The 22213-nt window shown below is 38.1% G+C and overlaps 1 protein-coding gene across 2 annotated transcripts; it reads right to left on the bottom strand.

Moving 5' to 3' along the window:
• Window positions 1-9769: 9769 nt before the first annotated feature.
• On the bottom strand, window positions 9770-20888 carry TMEM19 (transmembrane protein 19). Of its 2 annotated transcripts, XM_066319182.1 has the most exons (7): window positions 20799-20875; window positions 20552-20702; window positions 17716-17829; window positions 16168-16305; window positions 15607-15861; window positions 14338-14547; window positions 9770-11524 (listed from the first exon to the last, which is right to left on the bottom strand). In XM_066319182.1, exons 1-7 carry the CDS (start codon window positions 20835-20837, stop codon window positions 11361-11363), a joined length of 1071 nt encoding a protein of 356 aa, XP_066175279.1. In that variant the 5' UTR covers window positions 20838-20875; the 3' UTR covers window positions 9770-11360. The 2 variants fall into 2 exon arrangements, with proteins under 2 accessions (XP_066175279.1, XP_066175278.1); XM_066319181.1 differs by having other exon boundaries at window positions 20552-20888.
• Between the last annotated feature and the right edge of the window lie 1325 nt (window positions 20889-22213).

Below are 22213 nucleotides of genomic sequence, written 5' to 3'. Positions count from 1 at the left end.
ACATTTCACTGTAATCTCATACACAACCTTGTAAAATCTGTAGGTTTAACTATCTGTGACTTTTACAAAGTTATTTTAATAGTGCTAATTTAATTTGGGAAGTGTTTATTTTGTTTCAGAGAATTTGAGAAGAGAATGGTTCCTTTTCCTTCAATTTATTTTGCTTCCCCTTTTTACACAGCTTCCTAAAAACATTTGTACAGACATTGTGTGTTATCTATGTTGCTGATTATATCTGTGTAAGAAATGCCTTTCAAGATATATTTTATATTTAATGAAGATACTACAATACTCTGTATGTTATTAAACAAACAAACAAAAAAAATTGTCATTTCTGGTAAGACTACTCAAGAGTTTTATTTCACAAGTGGTATAATCTCTAAAAGTGAAAATAATGTTCTTTCAACTTGCATTATTAGATCTCCTTACGAAAATACTAAGTGTGTTGATTCCACTGTGAACTTCAGCGTATACAGTAGCTGTCAGTGGAGATACTTTAGTTGATCAAACCTACAGCAGCATAAACAGCACCTCCCAAGCTGTGGATAACTCACAACTCATTTCTGGGACAATTATGTATTGAATATTATAATGGTACCAGTTGATTTGCAGATAAACTCAGTCTTTTTTTTTTTTTTTTTTTTTTTCCATTTTTTCCTTTGGAGAGTATTTCTGGGCATAATTTGATTTACTTGAAGAAAAATATTCTGAATTTATTGAATTTGCTTGGAAAATAATCATACTACAAAATCTCAGCCAAATAATGAACAGTTGTATAAGAGCAATGTCCATAAGAATACAAGAGGTCCAAAAAAGCAAGAAATCAAGACAGGAAAAAAACCCTAACCCAACAATAACAACAAAACCCACTTAAAATGAAACTAATAATATTGTCAAAAAGAAAGATTCCAGCTCAGAAGACAAATAATAAAGGTGAAGAACAAAGCATGTGGAAAAGAGAAAAGAGAAAAGAGAAAAGAGAAAAGAGAAAAGAGAAAAGAGAAAAGAGAAAAGAGAAAAGAGAAAAGAGGGAAGGGAAGGGAAGGGAAGGGAAGGGAAGGGAAGGGAAGGGAAGGGAAGGGAAGGGAAGGAAGGGAAGGGAAGGGAAGGGAAGGGAAGGGAAGGGAAGGGAAGGGAAAGGAAGGGAAGGGAGGGGAGGGGAGGGGAGGGGAGGGGAGGGGAGGGGAGGGGAGAGGAGGGGAGAGGAGAGGAGAGGAGAGGAGAGGAGAGGAGAGGAGAGGAGAGGAGAGGAGAGGAGAGGAGAGGAGAGGAGAGGATGAGGAGAGGAGAGGAGAGGAGAGAGGAGAGGAGAGGAGGGAGAGGAGAGGAGAGGAGAGGAGAGGAGAGGAGAGGAGAGGAGAGAGAGAAGAGAAGAGAAGAGAAGAGAAGAGAAGAGAAGAGAAGAGAAGAGAAGAGAAGAGAAGAGAAGAGAAGAGAAGAGAAGAGAAGAGAAGAGAAGAGAAGAGAAGAGAAGAAGTAGTAGATTGTTGACCTGGAGGGAGTTTTCTGAATGTCTTTTACCCCCTCTCCACTGCTGAGAGACTCCATGTACCCACAGGGATGTACTTGACAGGTTCAATAATGTCCTTGAAAACTTTGTGCAGCAGGAAATTTTTTTTTCTGATTTAAAGAAACAAGTAAAACATAGAATCTGATTTCTACCTAAGAAACAATGCCAGCAAGAAGCAATGTTATTTCTTTCTCATAAAGAAAAAGATTTTTATTTTCTAAAAGTTCAGTTCTCCATGTTGAAGCAGAATTGTCTGCAAATGTCATTCCCCCCCCAGGAAAAGCAGTTCTGAATTCTTTGCATTATGGTTTTCATACACCCACACTGACATACGGTGATGCCAAACACCATCCCCATGCAATCATGACAGATCCCTTTCCTGACAAGCAGCATCCTGGATGCATGCTAAGAACAGCAAGCATGCCCCTCTACCCTTCACTGACCCTTTGATATTGGTGTTTCTACTTTCAGGAGCAAAGGCAATGTTCCAACTCCAAATGAGAGGCTGTAACCCTCTCAGAGAGAGTAAACCAATGGCTTATAAAAAGGTAATAGTTTTAAAGTGTCAGGGTTACAAAAGACAAGACTTCCCTTCTGCAGAAGTCAGTTTACTAGATGTATGCTATAACAGTATTAAGAATGTAAACATTAAAAAAGAAGAAAAAAAGGAACAGAAATGCTCCTTTTAAACACATGCTGGCAGACCAGGGAAGTTCCAGAGGAAGGCAGAACTGGTTAAAATTTAAAAAGTAAAAATGGGACCCATACAATCATAAACTACCTAGAATAATGCCAGTGATTGGCAAACCTTGTTCAAACAGTCTTGCCAATGTTTTCAAACACAGAAGCAGGTAGGTTCAAGAACATACCCACAGGGCAGTATTCATTGCATGGGATGTATAAAGAATGGAACTTTGCACCAGAATAACTCTGCTGTGTGGTACAGCAGGAGATGGGGATGTCAGTGGCCCTGTAGGCTCCCTCACACACTGCTCGGGGTGAGAGGTGTGCAAGCAGATCCCTGGCAAGACCTTGCAGTGTGCTGACTATGGGCCACAGCAGCAATAGTAAAAGAGAAGTTTTCATTTACTGGGTGATAAGCCAGATTTTCAAGAGCTTCTATAAAGGAATGGGAACATAGAAATGAAGTGTGGGTGCCAAAAGGGTTCCTCAGGGACATTCTAAAACCTGCCAGTTTCAGTGTTACTGAGCTTCAGCTGAACTGAAACTCAGTAACACTTAGTTCAGCTAAACTAAGGTGAAGATAGAAATGAGCCACTGCGAGCAAAACAGGCCTGTTTTGAATCATGGAAGGCTTACTTAATTACCTATACATCTTCATCCAAATCGTCATCAGTGTAAGAGCAACCAACCGGCCTGTCCGCAGACCTACTCTTTGGCAATGGTAATTGCCTCTTGCACACAGGCTTGCACAGTCTTCTGTACTCACATAAGCCCTGATACACCCATCTTCACCATGGCAGTCACACCTTCAGCTGTGGGGAGGAGCCGATGTTGGCACAAAGAAAAGCAATGAAACAAAAGAAAGACTAATAATTAAATGAAGCATTCAAATGTTATGTGTGACTGTCAACAAAATCTAATGGAAAAATAGGTCTCATCAGAGAAACCTAAGAAGACATTACAGTCTTTGGCTGTTCAAAGGTGAGGTCATAGCTGTATTAATTTTTTCAGGAGCTTGACTTAGTACCTACATGCTAACAATCCGAAAAAAATTACTTTTTGATGCAGTGAAGGACAAATGTATTGCATCAAAAACTGGATGAGCAGTTCAGAGTAGTTACTGGTGAGACAGTTGTCTTGAAAACTGATGTTTCCTTTAGGGCCTTTTGGGTTTCCTAAATGGCCTGTAAAGTAAATATAAAATCAATGCTAATCAAACTTGAAGTGATATGGCACTGTCAGTGTGATAAACAGTGACAAGAATGGGGTATCCAGCAAAAACTGGATGAAAATGAAAAATCATCTGAAAATGAAAAGTAGAAACATTATAAGGAATATAAAAGTGTTACCTCTTAGTCAATGTAACAAATTAAAGAGTCAAAACCTAGCAGGTATCTTAAGCATATGACTGCAGTAAAAAGGCAGAGGTAATTCCTGGGTATGAAATAAGGAAGTAATGAATAAGTTTTTTTATCTCAGTGCATGGCACTGATAAAACTTGTACTGGAATTTGGCACACAGTTTAAAAATAGGGCAGAGAGCAGGAAAGGGCTCACTTTGGTCTGCTCATCAGTGCTGTAGCAGGAACAGGCACAAGGAAAGAACTAATAGCAAGAAACTAAAGCCAGACACATTCAGATTCAAAACAAAAGACAAGTTTTTAAAACCATGACCAATTACCAAGTGAAGAAAATAATTCCTTATTTTCTGACAGCTTTGTGTGATGGTGTTGGGTAGCCTGGTGACGTGAGTTTGGCCAGACACAGATAGCATTTCAGGCAGTCTTCAGGCCCAGTTCACAGGAGACTATCTCTACCAGCTCTCACATCTAATAATAATTTTAAATAATTTATTATTTTGATATTGTATGCATCATATTCACTGCTGAAAAAAGAGTCAGAATTATTAATGACCAAATGAGAACCACATCCCACTAAAACGTAGAGCTTTCAACTGAGACTTCTAAAATTTAAAGGAAAACTCGTATTCTAAACATATACTTCATAGGAATGAGTGGAGAAATCCCAGGACATTGTATGGCTTGAATCGAGGCAATTTATCCTAAAGTAGCCTTTAAAACAAGGAAAAAGACTTAATAAATCATTTTAACATTATCATTTAGCTCCTACTATTGATATAAAATTTATTGTTGCACTCTTAAAATACATAAATTTTGCAGACACTTTCTTTTGTGAAGTCTTCCTTGATGTATTTTGCTCAGCAGATACTGGCAGTGAGCAGATAAACAAATTGGCAACAACAAGGTCAATTATCACCCTTGCTCAGTCCTACATCTTAAAATAGGACAAGCGTAAAGGACAAGTGACTGGATACCAGGATGACCATGTAAACTCCTAAAATGCTTTCTTTTCTGTGACTGAACAAATGGAATTGAATCAGCCAGTTTATTCCTTTCCTTCATAATTTCTTCCCTTAGAAATTTCTAATTAAAGCCAGTGCTGCTTTTAATCACACTAAGTAACCCAGTTTCAAGGAAGTCACACAGACAAAATGCAAAGAAGTCTTTATCAAAATCAAATGTATATTACTTTCAGCAGAATGCTTCCTCTAAAACCAGCATCTTCTTGCTACTTTGACCAATGAAATATTTTCTATCAAAATGTTGGCAGTTTGCTGTTAGAAGTGGAGAGCTGTAGTGATAGAAATATTGGTCTCACCTTCTGTCTAGAAAAATGCTAAAGTATGTATGACCCACGCTTGAAGCCGGTGATGCTCTGGGGCATTATGAGGGGCTGGGGGTTTACATCTGTCTTTTCAGTTCTGCAGGAAAAAAGAAATCTTATGCATTGTCAAGAGATTCTGAACACGAATGGTCCCATGGGGTCCCCCATTGCCTGATTAGATTATGATTACATTTTTGAGAACTATGTTGTAACAAGCAGCATCAGTGATGTGTTTCTGGCCAAAGCCTCCACCTGCACCCACCTGTGAGTGAGAGCACTACACCAAGTTGCATTGTACCCCTGAACAGGGCTTTGTAAAGCCTCCGCCGGCACAGGGTTACTTATCTGCTTTTCAGCATTCCTGGCTGAAAAAAATTGGGAAGAAACCTATTCTAGGTCCTCTTGGCTAGAGTAATAAAACAATCCTGGTGCGCATCTGTCTCTGTCATGTCCTTATATAGCCTCACACAGACCTGATGCTGTGATTTTGGGGAAGACATTGAGCTAATATTTTTAGAACTGCCTTCTAACCTAAATTCTGCATTAAACTCTCATATATATAAGGCTATCTTAGCACTCTTCAGAATCTTTAATGCAAAAGTGGAACTCAGATTTCTGCAACTTTCAGCCATAGCTGCCAGCTTTGTGGGTTTACATTTCACTTTTCTGTAAACCTGGATGGAAAGGGAAACATTATAGGTCCCAGAGGACATCAAATAGTAGTTTTACATGACTACTTGCACTAGCAAAGAAAAATAATTGCACAAAACAGATCAGTCCTGTGTCATGCCCAGAACAGTAGACACTGACTTTGTATCTGCTGCTATGAAAAGAATCATTGTTTTGTGGTTCCTCTTACTCACAGTGAGGATCAGAGGGGAGCTGCAGAATCCAGTCCAGGAGTTGGGGTGGTAAACCAGAGAAAGAGATAAAGGAAACTGAAATTAAACCCAACCTGCTTTCTTCAAATAACGGCAGAAAACAAACACGAGGGGATATTTAACAATTGTAAAAGATCTTTAATGATTACAATTGCAAATAACTAGGGACAAAAGTTCCAAAATGGCATTTGTGCAGGGCTTATTTTTTGGACTTCCATGACATGGGCACAGACTGAATGCGTCCATTTTTTTGCCACTGGGGAGAAAACCCAAAATATATTATAAAAATTGTCTTCATTAGAGATAGGAAAGAAAAAGGTAAGACATATAAGTTTAATATCTAGATTACATTCTTATTTCAGGTGAGTTCTGAACCCAAATGGAACATTTGTTAATCTACTTCAAATCAAACCTATTTGAATGTGAGTGGTGTATTAATTACTCAAATCTGCAGGCAAACAATGTGAGAATATTTTTGTTCATTAAACTTCAAACTCTAAAGAACAATACAATACACTTCATTTTTGTCTTGTGGTAAGGGCTTTGGGCACTTTTTATGGTTTGGTTGATGGTGAATTTTTTTCCTGGAATAGCTTTGCACAGGCTAAATACACTACAGTGCTCCCTGAGTAGACACCACCAAGTGCAATGTCAGATGCTGACACTCATATCTTTGTTTTCTTATGACACCTACCAAAAGACAGAGTTTCCAGAATTCAGAGGTAACACTCACGCTTCTCATCCCAGTGTATCATGAATCAGCTCCTTTCACTTTTTCATTTTAAATTATATTAGGATGAGACACTTAATGGAATGAGATGATGTGTACCTGTTGGAAGCACCATAACCAGGGCATTTGGCAGTTTAAGGCAGACTGAAACTGCTGCTGCTTCGGGGGAGCATTTGTAGGTAGCAGCTTTTGACAGTGGAATGATTTCAGGACTTAGGAAGTCAACAAGTGAAATAGTGAGATATCAGGAAAACAAGTAGTAGTGACAAAAAGAATAGCATGACAGAAGTAATTGCTTTTCTAGTACTGGGCTAAACTCTGATAAGCCAGCACAGCAAGAGCCCTTTACCAAGAAACATCAGAGCACAATCGCATGATTTTTTATGATGTCCTTTTATCTTCCCAGCTTTGCAGCTAGGGCTGCAGCTGCAAATACCTTACAAAAATAGTTACTGAAGATACTAAAGGGTATTAACAAACGAGCACTAGAAGACTTCTTACTGCTTTCTACTGATGTTTCCGCTAATTGCAGGATACATTCTGGGTTTTTAAACCACTGTCATCCTTGCTTAATGATGTGGGTTTGAACCTCCAAGACCAATTTGGACAGTGATCACATTGCAGTATTTAATTATGCTTTATGCTTGTTTGAACAAAGCCACAAAAAAGCAGCCACCAGAGGAGAGAGGTGCAAACAAGTTATGCAAGGCTTCACAGGTGATTCAGCAGGTCCAGCCAGGTAGGTCCCTGCAAACAGGCAGTTGTTTCCATAGTGGTGGTATTTTCCTTCCCTCAGCATTGTTCAGGCTGGTTCTTCCACATGTCAGTTAATAGTCTTCACTCTTTGAAACTTACCTGGATTAGCAAACACTTGTCCTTGCCCTAAAATGGCAAATCCCAGAATAGCACAAATCAAGCCATGCTGCTGGGTGGTCTGCTATAAGACAATACATTTATTATGGAGATATTTTCAAAGTGATTAAGCGTATGACATTTGCTTCATACCGTCAGTGAATCACAAAATGTTTCCTGATCAGAGATCAGAACAGTTGTCAACTACTTTCCTGTGCATCTGCCTTATTGTGTTTCAAGCAACACTGATATATAAGGATGTGGTAGAGTGCCCGTTATCAAAGGTTTTCAAAACGTGATTGGACAGACTGCTTATTTCTAGATAATCCCACCAAAAATCCCTTTACCACAAAAGGTTGGACCAGATGATCTCTCAAAAGTCCCTTCCAACTTGGCCTTTCTGTGATTCTATGATTTAATTAGTGGTTGTAGTGGGAAGATTTGAAAATTGACTTTGTGGGATGAATGTTGTAGAAAAGCTACCGAATATTCCTGGTGGAATTTCTTCACTTGGAATCAAGTTTTACAGACTTGGGAATACCCAAGTACAAGCTGCCATTTGCTCAGTAGCTTTGTTTCCACATTTCTGTATTCATCCTCATTTGGCATTTGCATTAATATTTACTGAGGGTGGCTGCAGGCTTGGGAGTGCTGCAGTGATCCACATAGTCTGAGTGAATTCATGTACCTTCTCTGATTTATGGATTACAACAGACCCATAATTGTATCCCAGAGCTGCACCTTATCTCCCAATAGAAGCAGTATTTAAATTGAAAACTATTATCCAGTTATAGCAATAGCCAGAAGCAGAGACTGTAACATACCTACAAAGGTTTAAGGGAATAAATTTCCTGTAAAACAGGTTAACTCCTGCTTGAAGAAAAGTGACTTAATGGCAGTTTAAAATGTTAGATAATGAAATGTAAAGAAAAGGCTGTGTGGGGACCTAAGTACAGCTGGGAGAAATGCAGGGAAAACAAATCCTACTTGCAAATCTAAGATGTCCAGTCCTAACAGATTGCAATGTGAATAGTGCCCAAGTTGGTTCTGTAAAATACCAACAGTATTTCATGATATTTCAGCCCTTTATTGAAAAAGACAGTCTGCTGAATCAGCTTGTCCTTAATACCCAAGAGAGGTGGTATACCATTTTTGTTTTTTATACCACTTTATTTTGCTGTTCTGGCAAACTGTGTAATGATGCACCACTCAAATGCAGCATGTGCAGACCCAAAACAATCTGCAGCTGTAACAATAAAATAGAAATTAAAAAAAATAGATACCGGTGACTCTGATACCAGTGTATTTCAACAATCATGGCACCAAGTCTGGGTGAGACCTGGCCAAAGATTTCTTACATGCAATTATGTCAAAATTTTACTTAGGTATCTGTTCCATCTACCAATCAAGCCAAGCATGAGGATCTGTAACTCACAATTGTAACCACTTAAATTAAAAAATTTTTCAGTGTATTGCCTTGGTGCTGTGGAAATACTGATACCACTTAATTATGATGGTGCTGTGGAAATACTGATACCACTTAATTATGAATGCAAAATCAGTGACAGGAGTATATACTAGGGGTACTGATGGTTCTGAAGCTAAAGAAGAATTCAAGTGTTTAAAGAATGAAATTAAATTTGTTAACTGCAGTAAAACATTTTGCAGTTTCAAATCTACCACCAGCTTCCTGGTTTTCTCTTAACTCTCCCTTTTTCTTTTTACTTCCTGCATTTTCTGTCTCTCCAAGTAGCACTTGGACAGGTGGTATCTCTGTCTCCTGCCTTGTGAGCCCAGGAACTGCTTAGTGACCCACACCAGTTTACAGGCAGTTTGTCACATTCTGCAACTTCTTCCTAGTATCTCCTACTCCTGCCTCCATCTTCTCCCAAAGCTTTACAGCTACTAAGTAGTTAAATGTAACAATATTTGCCTAAGGTATAGGCAATATACCCGCTGTCCTTTTCACAGTTTAAGTGTGCTCAGATCTTTCTGTATACCGGAAACTTATGAGTGGAAATTTCAAAAGCAACTTAAGTGTCATCACTAAGATATGACTGAAAAAAAATTCAAAATAATGGCCTTTGAAGATGTTAACTACAGATCACATTAATTCATATGATCACAGATCAAAGCATTTCATGCTGCTATGAATATGAAATCAGATGTCTTCTCACTATGGTAAGCTAGTTTTCAAATGAGCTAATAAAAATAGTAAAAAAGCTGACCATGTCCACTTCAGTGGCTGAAAGTACACTTCACTTCAGGAAACAAAAGAATATAAAAATAAGGCATTTAATTGAGAAAAAAAAGTATCTTACAAAATTTTTATTTTGCTCAATTCTAGAAACCACAACAGTATTAATAAATTCTTACAAGATAACTAATACAGTGTTTATTTAGAAGCAGCGTAAGTCCAAACAGTGCATAAAATTGCCAATGTTTATTGTTACAGTTTAAGTGCATATATTACTTCCATAATTTTGTGCCCTTCCACAGGAACAGACACAGAGCAGCTACACAATTTGTTCATTTCAGAAAGCTTTTACTACTTTGAAATCTCATCTTTGTAATTGAGTAATATAGTGAAGTAGTTCCAGTGATGAATTCCAGATTTATATAGATTTCAAAAGAGTAAACTCAGTATGGAAGGTGCTTAAGTTTTTTAATATTTCCATAAAAGGTGACAAAATAAAAAAGTCAATTGAATTAAGACAGGCAATATACATAAGACACTTATAAAAAAACCAGATGTTCAATACAAAATATTCATCTATCTCTTGCAATAAAAGAAAAAGCTTTTCGTAAGTTAAAAGTAAAGGCCCATGCTTCTGAATATCAACACTGAGATGTTATTATGAGGGTATCTCTAAAGTTAAAATACAATCTGTACTGGCTACGTTACTTCCACAACTTTTATAAATGAATGACGGGAGACAGAATTACCTAAGCATCAAAAATTAATTTCTATTGTCAAACGGTTTGTAAGTGTGACTTCCCCCATTTGCTACAAGGATAACATCTGTAGCTTCTTTGGCTGAGGCCATCATCTCCAAACAGAAGCCCCGAACAAAATGGGGTACATTTCCACTGTTGAGAAATAACCAAGGAGTATGGTTTGGTTAGAATGCCAAACATGGAACAATTCTATACTTACAGAAAAAAGCATTCTCTACCTAAAGAGATGAATGTGAATTCCCAACTGTCATCTTTCATTTTAAATTATTTTGTAATTACCACAGTAATTTAAAAATAATTTTTAATAAGTAATAATTCAATTATTTTGTAAATACCACAGTATTGACAAATCTTCATAAATATCATCAATTTTGAAACAAAAATGTCAAAAAAGCATAGAAAAACTTATAATTCTTACTGGAACAGCTAGTGAGTTTCTACTTTCAATTTAGATTTTTGCTTCAAATGTTATGTATGGATCATCCTTTTTATGAAACCTATTCTCAGGGAAGTGGAGATAGTATGCGGCAATGAGGCTGAATTCTCTCTCCCCTGCCCAAATACTTCCAAAAGAACTTACAAAGTGTAGATAATGGGAAATACCAGAATTCACCCACTTTACCCATGTTACCATTGCCTATATGAAGCTGCAGTGTATTTTGTGTCTAGTTTGGACAACAGCCACAAGGCTCCATCACACAGATTGATGTGGATTAGACTTCTATTTCCAGCTTCTTGCTCTTCCAGATGCTGGAAATTGGAGAGAACAGACACCAACACTTCAGCTCCATAAATGGAGGATAAATGAATTAAGTGCTTCACCTGACTTCTAAATTGCCTACATCCACCTGAGGAGCAGCAAGAATGTTATTGGCAAAGGACCTTTCTGTGAGCTGCTGATTGCCACATGAGGTTTACAGCCTTAACAAGTTGAGATAGAAAGTCCTTTGGCTCTCCGAATGTTTCAGATCCATCTCTTAGAGAGAGTTCAACTGGAACTCTTTGAGTCTCTGAGCAAGACTGAACATAAATGAATCGCATGCAGAAAACCGTAAACCATTTCAACGCCTTGGCCAGAAAAACCATGCCGTGCCTGGAAGCACCAGAGCAATGATTACAGAAGAAAAAAGATTTACAGCGTTGTTGTCTAATATAGGTTTTCCAGATATGTGCTTGGAGTCTGTTGTTTGGTGGTTAACAACCATGCCAATTGTCTGGTCAAAACCTGGAAAAAGATAAAAACTTCATTTTACAAAGCCAACCAAAATGAAGAGAAACTTAGTAACCAAGTATATACACCTTCCTAAATTTACTTTACTGTAACAGTGTTAAATCTCTGTAAGAAGACATCATCAGACTAAACTAAATTACAGTCAATTTAATTTGGTACCTTCAAAGAGGTATCTATGGGGTATAAATGCAATACTTTACATTAGAAGTTACTTCTTTTGAGAAGTTGCACTTCTGTCAAATCTTCTCTTTTTATGTGGTTTCACAGCAAAGAAAAGAATGAAACAAGCTAAATCAGAAGACAAAAAAGCATCACTCTAAAGCAAAAGATGCTGTTTTGAACAGAAACACTTATTAGCAACATGTTTTCTAGCAAGAAGATGTATTAGCTTTAAAAGGAAAATTATGGAAACAACTATTACTTAATCTGACAGAAAACAAGCTCCTTAAAAAGGCTGAATTTATAAATTCTAATTACACAGCAATTTTATACTACTAACAGCTGGAATCCTTTCTGTAGTACTTAGGTAATTTCTTGCTCTGCCTCTGTATTACAAATACTTTAATATTGTGCTTTATTAGCTATTACTGTACAGACACCATTGTCCTATGTTTTGTCCAGCTGCTCCATTCTGTATGCTGATAAAAGCACAGCAACCTAGAACGCTTGATTTTAACTCACACTGTAGTGAAGTATAACTGGGTACGTGGACATGCACACATTTAAGGTTAGAACATTCCAAACCAAATCAGTATATTTTATAGTTTTTTTTTTTTTCTTAGATTTAACTATCTGTCAACACTCACAACCTAGAAATTTCAAAGAAAGCTGCTGCTTTATTAAAAAAAAAAAATTCTGCACCTCAGACAAAACTTAACCCCCCCCCCCAACCCCCAATACAAACCTCCTTGGCAGGTAATATAGTTTGCAATACTGTTTTGCAACATGCATTTAAACCTGGCCTTAAATAATGCAAAAGCCTAATAGTTTAACTCTGAACACTCACTATGTTTAAGAGAGTAGTACTTTTTTTGAGGAAAAACTGGAAATAATTTTTTCTAAATATATCCCTCAAGTGTACATAAAGTGTATAATCTGAGCATGAACAAGTAGGTAAAGTGACAGTTTTGTTACTTTTAAAAGTTTTGCTTTTTTATTTACAGAATAAGTATAGTCTGACAACATAGGCAAATTTTAATCTTATTCTGCACAGCTATTCAAAGTTTTAATTACTAACTGCAGGCAGGGGTTAATTTTCTTTCAGAAACAGTGGGTATCACAGGCTATTATATATACCACATCTAGGAATATTATCCAAAGGAAAAATATTGACAGAAAGGATTAGCAGAATAGTTTTTAAAAAGAGAGACACAATTTATTGTGTCTTTATTCCCACTGCCATATTTATTGTTTTTCAAGATGCTGAAGAGACTAGAGTATTTCTTTTGAGTCCACAATGAAAAGGGAATGAAAAAGTAGGCTGAAAGAGAGACAAATGAGCAGCACAGTTTTGTCTGTATCACATCACATATATACCACAGTATATACATGAACAACATAGTATACAAACTCCAGCAATGCTTATGAATTTGTAAAAGAAACTGTGGAACTTGCATACTGTCTCTGCTGCAGCTAAAAAGGTAAGTTGCTGAGCATGGAAAAAATACATGAAACGAAGAAGAAATAGATGCTGATAAATGGAGGCATGCATTAGCTAGGTTTACTCCATTCTCTTAATGCATCTGCCTCATTAGGAGCTTGAAACAGTGTCTGCGTGCTTAAGTTTCTTGTTTACAACAGAAACATCTAAAAATTCATCAAATAGTTAAGCACTCCATTGTAGTCTAAACTTTCATGGAATTAAAAGGAATAGAGCATAAAAAATGCTGCATAGCCAAACCCAGAGCATCAACAACAGTTTGTAGGTCTCACTGTAATGGCCAACCTAAAGGACTTGTGTCTCTCAGGCAATTCATCTGCACATTCACACCTTGACTTCCAATTAGTAAGCATATCAACAATGAAACTTGGAAACTTAAGTTCTCTCTCTAAACAAGCTGTTAAACACAACAGTGTCATATATGGTTTCCAAACAATTCTGAAACATTGGATACGTTCACAGCTTCACCTAAAGGTTGTCTGTAGTGTTTATTCACAGGTAATGATCCTTTAGGGCAATGAGTATATACTGAAATAATTTAGAACCAGCCAGTCAACATTTTTTTTTAGAATGCATATTGTCTTTTTATGTAAAGTCACAGCTAGTTTGTGATAAGTTTAACTTATAAGAAACAGTGTTCTGTATTACAGAGCTTCCACAGGAAGCAGTAAAAAAATCCAGAAGGTAAACTGTTATTCACATTTTCTTCTCTAATTCTTAAATTTGAGCCTATTGCTAAGACTTCAGAGTTAGGAATGGAGCTTCTGCAGTGACAGCTTAATCCAAGTAACTGGATAAAATTAAACTGACATTTTTTCTTATAAAATGTTACTATAATTAGACATATAGAAAAGGAGAGGGCAGCAATTGCTTCTTCCAAGGTAACTTGTTGGATATCTCTGTCTCTTTCAGCTATCAACAAGACAAAAAACTACAATAAACAAATCGACATGTAGAAAAAGACCAACCATCCCTGCTCCTTTTCGTTACTATGTCCATTACTTTTGCTCCCTTTTTCCTTTATGCTGCCATTTCTGTATTCTTTCCATTTAAAAATCATATCCTCAGCCCTTCTTGAAGTTCAAGTCCAGTTTTAGGTTACATTGGGAGATAGAGAAAAAAAAACCGAAAGAAAGAAGACTCTTACCGCTGTATTGCATCGTAGCCCCCAAATACGAATCAACAATTGATCCCAGTAAGCCAGCTGCTGCACCAAACACAATAATGGGCCATTGCGGAGCAGACATTTCCAGATCAGTCACAAAAATGAGCTGAGTTATAAAGTAGGCTATACCTACTGTCATGCCTCCAAGCAAACTTGAGACCAGGCCCACTAAAGTAACCGCTCCATTAGTACCTAAACCAAATAAAATGTAGTGGATTTACAATCTTGTTTTAAAGACTTGTATTAACTGAAATGTTTTATGTGAAATCATAATTGTCTATAGCGATTTTCTCCTCTTACATCCAGAAGCCTCCGCTACTGCAGCTTTTTACAATTCCCATTATGCTGTTGAGCAGCTTAACCTGTACAATTAGTGCCTGTTACTACTCCTTTCCTGTCTCTAGGGCTAGTTCTCTAGAAATATTCACTAGCATTAAATTAAACAAAACTAGATAGCACACCTTAGGTGTCAATGTCACTGCTTAGGTGGTGGTGGGCTAATCAAAGAAGAGATTTCCTCAAAAAAACCAGATCTTCAGATGTGAACATTAAAGCAATGCCCTCTTTCAGAAGTAGTATACTAAGACATGCTTCACAAACACATTTAAAAATCAAAGAACTAAATCCATATACAGAGATGTTTGATAGCTCATTGAATAAAAATCTGAAGAACATATATAAAGAAAAAAAAATTCCCATTCATTTAACTCCTATCCAACAAGATGTGTACCTCTGATCAATTTGCCGGCAAGACTCAAAAAAGGCATACTGCTTTAAAGCAGCCATGACACCCACCATGGAGACAACACTTGACAGAGAGTTCACTTTATTCATCCTTAGCAGGATATTAAAGGAAATTAGTGATTTGGTTAATAAGTCAATTTTCTGTAGTGTCTCTGTTGAGTACATATGTATTCTACCGATTAAAATAATGCCTGAAAAATATCAGTTGATAACTTGTATTCTTCATATAAGCAATATAACTCTCTTACTATTGTCAAAGATTAGAGATGACAGCATTCAGGATGACTTTAGCTCCATGGTTGCTATGCTTGTGCATCTCATCAACAAGATGCAGAAGAAACATAGTTGACTATATTCCATTTCAGAGAATACATTCCTGATAACTTTTTCTAATCCCAGATTTCTAATATGTTTTTCTATGTCTTTCTTGGAACTTTTCAAGTTTGATGCATAATTCAAAACAGATTAACAAAATATTAAGAACATGTAGAAGAGGTAACACCTTACCTACTGGAACCTGTTTCCAGGTTGTTATCAATCTTGGTTTACTTTTACTCATAACACTACCAATCTCTGAAGCCCATGTATCACCAGCAGAGCATGCCAGAGCTCCCAAAAGGGATAAGCACATCCACGATGCTGTGTATTCCTTTGAAAAGTCAATAGGAATTTCACCTGGTCCATTTTCTATCATATATAAGAGAGCCAGCTCAGTAGGAACACCACCATTACAGAATACCTGAACCCAATTCCTCTGTCCACCTGAAGTATAAAAAAATGAGTTTTAGTCACTTCAGTCAACAGCATGAGGCAAAAGCAAAATAACACATATATGAAGTAAAATTTTAAATGACACACACTAAAAAAAGAAACAATGGAAATTTATTAAAAAGAACAGAAACAAAAGCGAAGTGGCTTGCTAACATTCAGAGGGATAGGGTCGAGGGGAATCTCAGCAGTGTTCCCTATTCTAGATGTTACATCTCATCTGACCCTTTGAAGGGAAGAAGAAAGTGCAGTATATATTCTCCACAAGGGATCTGAAAGAATTCAAGTATTTTGGCTTACCTTCTTTGTATTCTGAATCTATTTGCTTCTTTATATCTTTTTTCCACTTAGTAAGTTTTGAAGAAGTAACAAAAAATACAAACAAAGAAGAGAAGAAACTGTAATTTGCAACTGTAAGGATAAATCCAACCACCAGTCCTATAAAAAAAAAAAGAAGTATACAAGTTCCTTCATGTAACAGTGGTTGCTCTGCAAAGCAATTAAGTATCTCAGATTTTCTGAATATGATGAGTATCTTCCTGATAAACCTAAGACAATCAGCAATGAGAGATTCTATTGCCAAATTGCTAATTTTATTGTAACTGATGAACCACGTGATTTTTAAGACATTTTGCCACAAATCAGTAATACTGTGCAAAAATAACAGAAGCAATAAAACCCACAGAATCCAAAAAATATAAAATTGAAATTCAAGTACTCTGCCTGAATAATATTAATATTTTTATAAGGAGCAAATATATAGCTGTGGCTGTGCCTCTATCAGCAAGTTTACAATCATCAGTTTGCGTATCAAATCCCACATCCAAGGTCTCTAAGATAACTCACAAAACTTTCCTCTATATCCTAGTAGATGCTGCTTCTCTGTTCTTTTCTTTTTTAGTTTCTAATTTTTATTCCACCCCTTTATTTTTGTAGTTTTTTAAAGTATTTGATCTCCTTGATGCAATTACTTTTATTCCCCATTCACAGGGGAGGCCTAATTTCACTCCTCACCATGAGATTACAATTCTAAAGGACTGAAAGAAAAATGGGTGCATTTAAGAGCAAATGCCAGTATAAATTGGCTAGTAGAGCTGTTAAGAGGTCAGAACAGAAAAGTCAGATTTTTGTCAGTGTAGAAAATGCTTCCCTCAACTCTCATAGACAGAACATTTGCAAAATGGATGACATGGGAAGGAAGGATTTGAGGCCCTGTTTTACTCCACTGAACATGAATTCAGACAATGTCACAAGACAAGGGTGAATCACCTCACCCAGAAACGTTGCATCAGATTTCAATAAACACTATCATACACTACACTGGGTTTTTTATCATGTGGTCTAGAAAAACTTTTCAGAAATAGTCATTTGTTTTGGGTGAAGTACAGATTTAATTTTCTTATTTTTGCCAGGGTAAAAAATGCCTAGAACTGCTTTTATTACAGAAAGGAGAACTGATTACCTACCAAGCAGGAAGGCTGCTGACACAATCAGTTTAGAATGTTTCTTTACCACTACCTCTGCCATTTCTTTGTTTCTCTGTGAATTCTATATGTTAAACCAAACCATGTGATTTAACTGCATACTGTACTGAAGTTTAAAAGAATCTTCTGGGTTTATATAAGCATAATAATATTAATCAAATCAATTACAAACAGTAGCACAGAATTAACTTGACATGACTGTTTAAACAGACATGAGGAAAAAAAAAACCCAGTATGAATTTGGGGTAGTTATGCTTACATTTATACTTTATTATAATAGAACTAGGTAAAGTCTTAAACTGCAAACAATAAAAAGGACCTTTAGTTTACTAAATGTTAAGCTTAAGTCTCAGAAAAAACATACCTCCCAATGCACCACTGTGATCAAGACTCTTCTTCTTAAAACCCTGTGTAGAAATAATTAGTGGAACCAAGACTGAAAAAAGCCAACGCCATGGAGAAATGGGTCGTAAAGTACCTGATAAAGCAAATAACTGGGTTACAGATGAACCTCATAAAGCCTTTTTTATGTCTTATGTCTGAAAAGTCATTATTTCTTGGTATATACTTAGATTTTGATCCTGAGATTAAAATTTTTTATCCTTCAGAAGAAAGATATTCATATGGACAGAAAGACAATATATCTGCAATTATCTACTCAATTTTTCTATTCAGCTACCAAATGAAAATATATTTAACGAACTAAAATTAATTACCAAAAAATAGCAAGATGTGACAAGAAATAAATATGGTGATATTTTTCATTCTAAAAGGGATTAATGAACTTCAAAAGCTAACATCTGAATTTACTGTGACAAAATTCCACTACCAAAAAAATCCCAAGCACAACAGTCTGCTAGGTGAAAGTAGTGTGACCACTTTATGAAACCTCAGCCCTTTCAGTTCTTCTGACCCTAATGTAAGGCTCTTTAAAATATACTTGGAGCTGCTGACTACCTTGACAAGACTTGAAGTGACAGTTCCAGTTTGAAAAAGCCATAAACTTCTAAAAGCTAAAGCCAATAGTTAACGTATGTTTTGAAATTAAAAGAACTTCTTGACAAGTTATTTACTACATCTCCTGTACAAATACAAGACATCACAAATCCTGCATTAAAGTAAGTCTCGATCTTGTAAAAGAAAGATTTCACACAGGCACAGAGGCTTGTCATGCTGGAAAGATAAAGATGATGGTTTTCTCAACAATAACTTCTGTGTCATCCCTACCCCAGCCTTTGCACAAACATAGGCTCCCTGGTGCAAAGCAGGACAAACATGTCTGTGAAACCACAGTAAAACACTCATTGCAACGTAAAGATTCACAAGAAAAAAAATCTCTTCCATGTACTGAAAAGCCCCAAGCCATAGTAGGTGAGCAAGGAGCCCAAGGGCTGAGTCAGAAATTCAGAAGATAAGCACTAGCTGTGTATGAAGAGCCCTCCAGTGCTGTAGCCTGGTATTGCTTATCACAAACCAAGCAGCTCTTGGTGCAAACTTGAGTGTAAGCAGTACTGGAATACAAAGGAGTTCCTTTTGCTTGGCTAACAAACAGAATTTTCATCTCTTCAAGGTCATTTTTATACTAACCTTTCTGGATTTCCTTGTAGGAGAGAAAAGTATTTGTATTAAATTACTACTAAATGTAAGCAACTAAGACTAAGATAGGATCTCTAATAAAACAACGAATGTGTTCTTTGACAGTCTGGCTTCAGTATCATCTGGCCCACTGTTTGGTGCTTAAGAATTACTATAAACTATACATTAATAAAAGTATGTTTGTAGTATTTTTATATATTAATGACTGTGAATTTCACTTTTAGGGGCTGAATAATTTTAAGCCCATTAACTACAATATGCTTCATTCACCTCCTTGAAAAGCCAAGGTCTTTCCCCAGTCTCAGGCAAATGAACAGCAGAAGTTTTATGTCCTTCTTGTTCCATAACTGTTCCCTACAAAAAGGAGGCTTTGTCCACAGTCTTCTCCTTTCTGTTAGGCCCTATCCTGATTCACCTAATGCCAGGCCTCTCCACGCTATACTGCAAATTCCCACTCACGTAAGAGAGCAGGGACTAGAATACAGTAATTGTCAGAAAAGCCATACCCTTAAAGAGCAGACATACATAAATGAAGTTGCATTTTTAAATTCAACTTGGGTAGCTACAAATGACACAAATAAAAGCTGGTTGTGAAGCTTGCTTCTGCATACCTTCTACACATCTGGCATCTCACTACAAGCCAAAGTAGAAGCATCCAGACAACACAGACTTAATGCTGTACCAGAACTAACCCATCCAAAAAACTGAAGCACTAAAAACACTACGCAGAGACATGCAACTGCCTCGACAAAAGTCAACTTATACTGGTGGGGTATTTATTATAGCTTCTTCTGGATCCAAGGTGACACTAGGCAGTTGAAGGTGTTCACACTGCATCCCTAGGCACTTTCAGCAATACTGCAATGACACTGGAGCTCTTCCTGCATCAAACCATCTGGGGTCTGAATAATGTCTTTACCTGTCTTGGAAAAGCAGTTAAATTCTTGTAGGCTTAAAATTGATACTACAGGCAGTACCAGCTGCTTTTACACACTGCTGTAAGAATGGTCCTAGAGCCGAAAAGAGAGACTACAGAGAGGGCTTGCGTCATTGCAACTACACACAACACAGCCTGCCTGAGCAGAACACTGAGCTGACACTACACACCTAAGCCAGCCACTCCATGCATACATCCCTATCTTCTTATACCATTTCCTTTTTCTCTGTTCCTCGACTAAGGAAGTCCTCCTGCACACCCTGTTCTGCACTTTGCAGATGTTGCTGATTTCTAAAAGAGTTTTGGAAGCTAGTGCATTCCCCCCGTGCTGTCACGTACTATGCCTGATATAGGAAGACCTCTGACAGCTCGGTCTTCCTATTCACTTCTTAATTTTTATTTGCTTTCTTTCGGGGAAAGAAATTCCAAAGGACGCCAACATTTTAAATTGTACGTGATCCCTGGGTGGAGCTGTAAGTAAGCAGCAGTCAGCATCTTCTAAACCACTATTTCCTACTGCGGTAAGGTGAGGTTATCAGCTCTACTGACGAAGTAAGGGGCCGTGTACATCCCTCTTCCCATGTTTTGTGTCCTGCCTAGAGAGGCCGGAGGGGAGGGTTCGCCCGTGGCCGTGCCACGCCAGCCTCTCCCCGGCCTTTGGACTCACCGTAGTAGGTACTTGCAGTCATGGACACGATCCAGAACGCCAGCGAAATACAAATGAGCAAGTTCAGGATGACCATATTCGCCATCATCTTGAGGTATTCTCTGAAGGAATCCTCCTGGTAATAGGACATGGGAAGCAAGAAGGACAACACCTGATGGGAAAACACAAGGCGCATGGCATCAGAGACACCGCCACCACTTCCTTCTCCGCCCGCCCGGCCGGAGCCGCGGCCGGGCCCGGCCCGCACCTCCCTCGGGGCGCCGCCGGGATGCACCGAGGCGCTCATGGAGAGGCTGCTGCGGCCACCCCGGCCGGCGGCCCCGGGCTGCGCTGCGCAGCGCTGGGCGGCCGGAGGCGCCCGCCCCGACACCGACACCGACACCGACCTGCTCCCCGGGGCCGCGGGCCCCGCCCACACCCGCCCCGCCGCCTCCCCGCGCATGCGCCGCCGGCGCCCGCCCGCCGCCAGGGGGCGCTGCGGCCGGGCCGCGCTCGGGAGGCGGCCGCGCCGCCCGGGGGCTGCCGTGGGGCGGCGTCACTCCGACCGGCGCCGCCAAGGGAGGTCCGGTTTGCGAAATAAACCCAGGAGCGACACGCCTGTGAAAGGCATGAGGCCTGTGGATAATTAATGAGACCAATGAGTACCTGGATGAGGTTTGAAACTTGTTGGAGCACTTCGAAGTTCATTAACAGCAGAAGAAAGACGCTGAAAACGTTTGCTAAAGTTGATTTGGGATGAAAACATGCCAGACCTGCCTGGTGGCTTTCTTTGGGGCACGTCAGGATGACTCCCAAAACGCTCGAGTTGTAAATAAGCTGACATTACTACGGGACGGACTGCACAGCTTCTGTTTCCACACTTAGAACTTTTGTCAACAACGCACAGAAAGAGGTGACTTCACAACTTGTCAAAAACCCATTGTTTTGAGGCAGCAGCCTCAAAATAAACGAGAAATAAATAAGACTTCAGGCTTATTACCCAGGAGGTAATGCTGAAGAAGCATTTATGTATTCAGCACTTGTTCAGTGGAATGTAGACCAAAACCTTCAAGTTGTCCAGATGATTCACCTCATGAACATCAATAACCTCACGTGCTTTTTTCTCATGGACAAGTAGCAGCAGCAGCAGAACAGAATATTTATTTAAGTATTCAGTGACAGGCAGAGTAGTACAAAAAAGGACAATAAAAGATCTTTGATATACAACAGAAGTAGTTTTTAAAGCTAGAAAATTCAAGTGAGCAATTCTAATTTAAGAGATGACAATTTCTGTAGTTAATTTAGGAGTGTTTCTGGGTCATGGCACCTATTTATTTTTGAGGCATGTTTTCTTATTTTTCATTCAGCATCTGGAGTAGGTTTCTATCAAGGTGCAAAGACAGTCCATGTGTTCTTTTTCTCTCAGAAAAAGAACATGATTCTTTTCTCTCATAAACTTGGATATATTTTTGTATTGTTGTGAAACTAATAGTTATGACTCAGAGCTGCTTCTTCAGATGTTTTCTAAGCTAAGAAACTTACTCCCTAAAGACTTACAGATACCTGGGTTTTAGCTGAAGAAAGTAGAGGCTAAAGTTAATACTTGGGTGCTTACAGTGTATTTTCTCCAGGCAATTAGAGACAAAACTTGCAACAGGTTACTTAGACAAGGCTGTATTTTAT

The sequence above is a fragment of the Sylvia atricapilla genome, chromosome 5 (assembly GCF_009819655.1).
Source record: "Sylvia atricapilla isolate bSylAtr1 chromosome 5, bSylAtr1.pri, whole genome shotgun sequence".
Lineage (NCBI taxonomy): Eukaryota > Metazoa > Chordata > Aves > Passeriformes > Sylviidae > Sylvia > Sylvia atricapilla.
The sequence above is the reverse complement of the archived record's forward strand: the minus strand, read 5'-3'. Positions and strand labels throughout refer to the sequence as shown.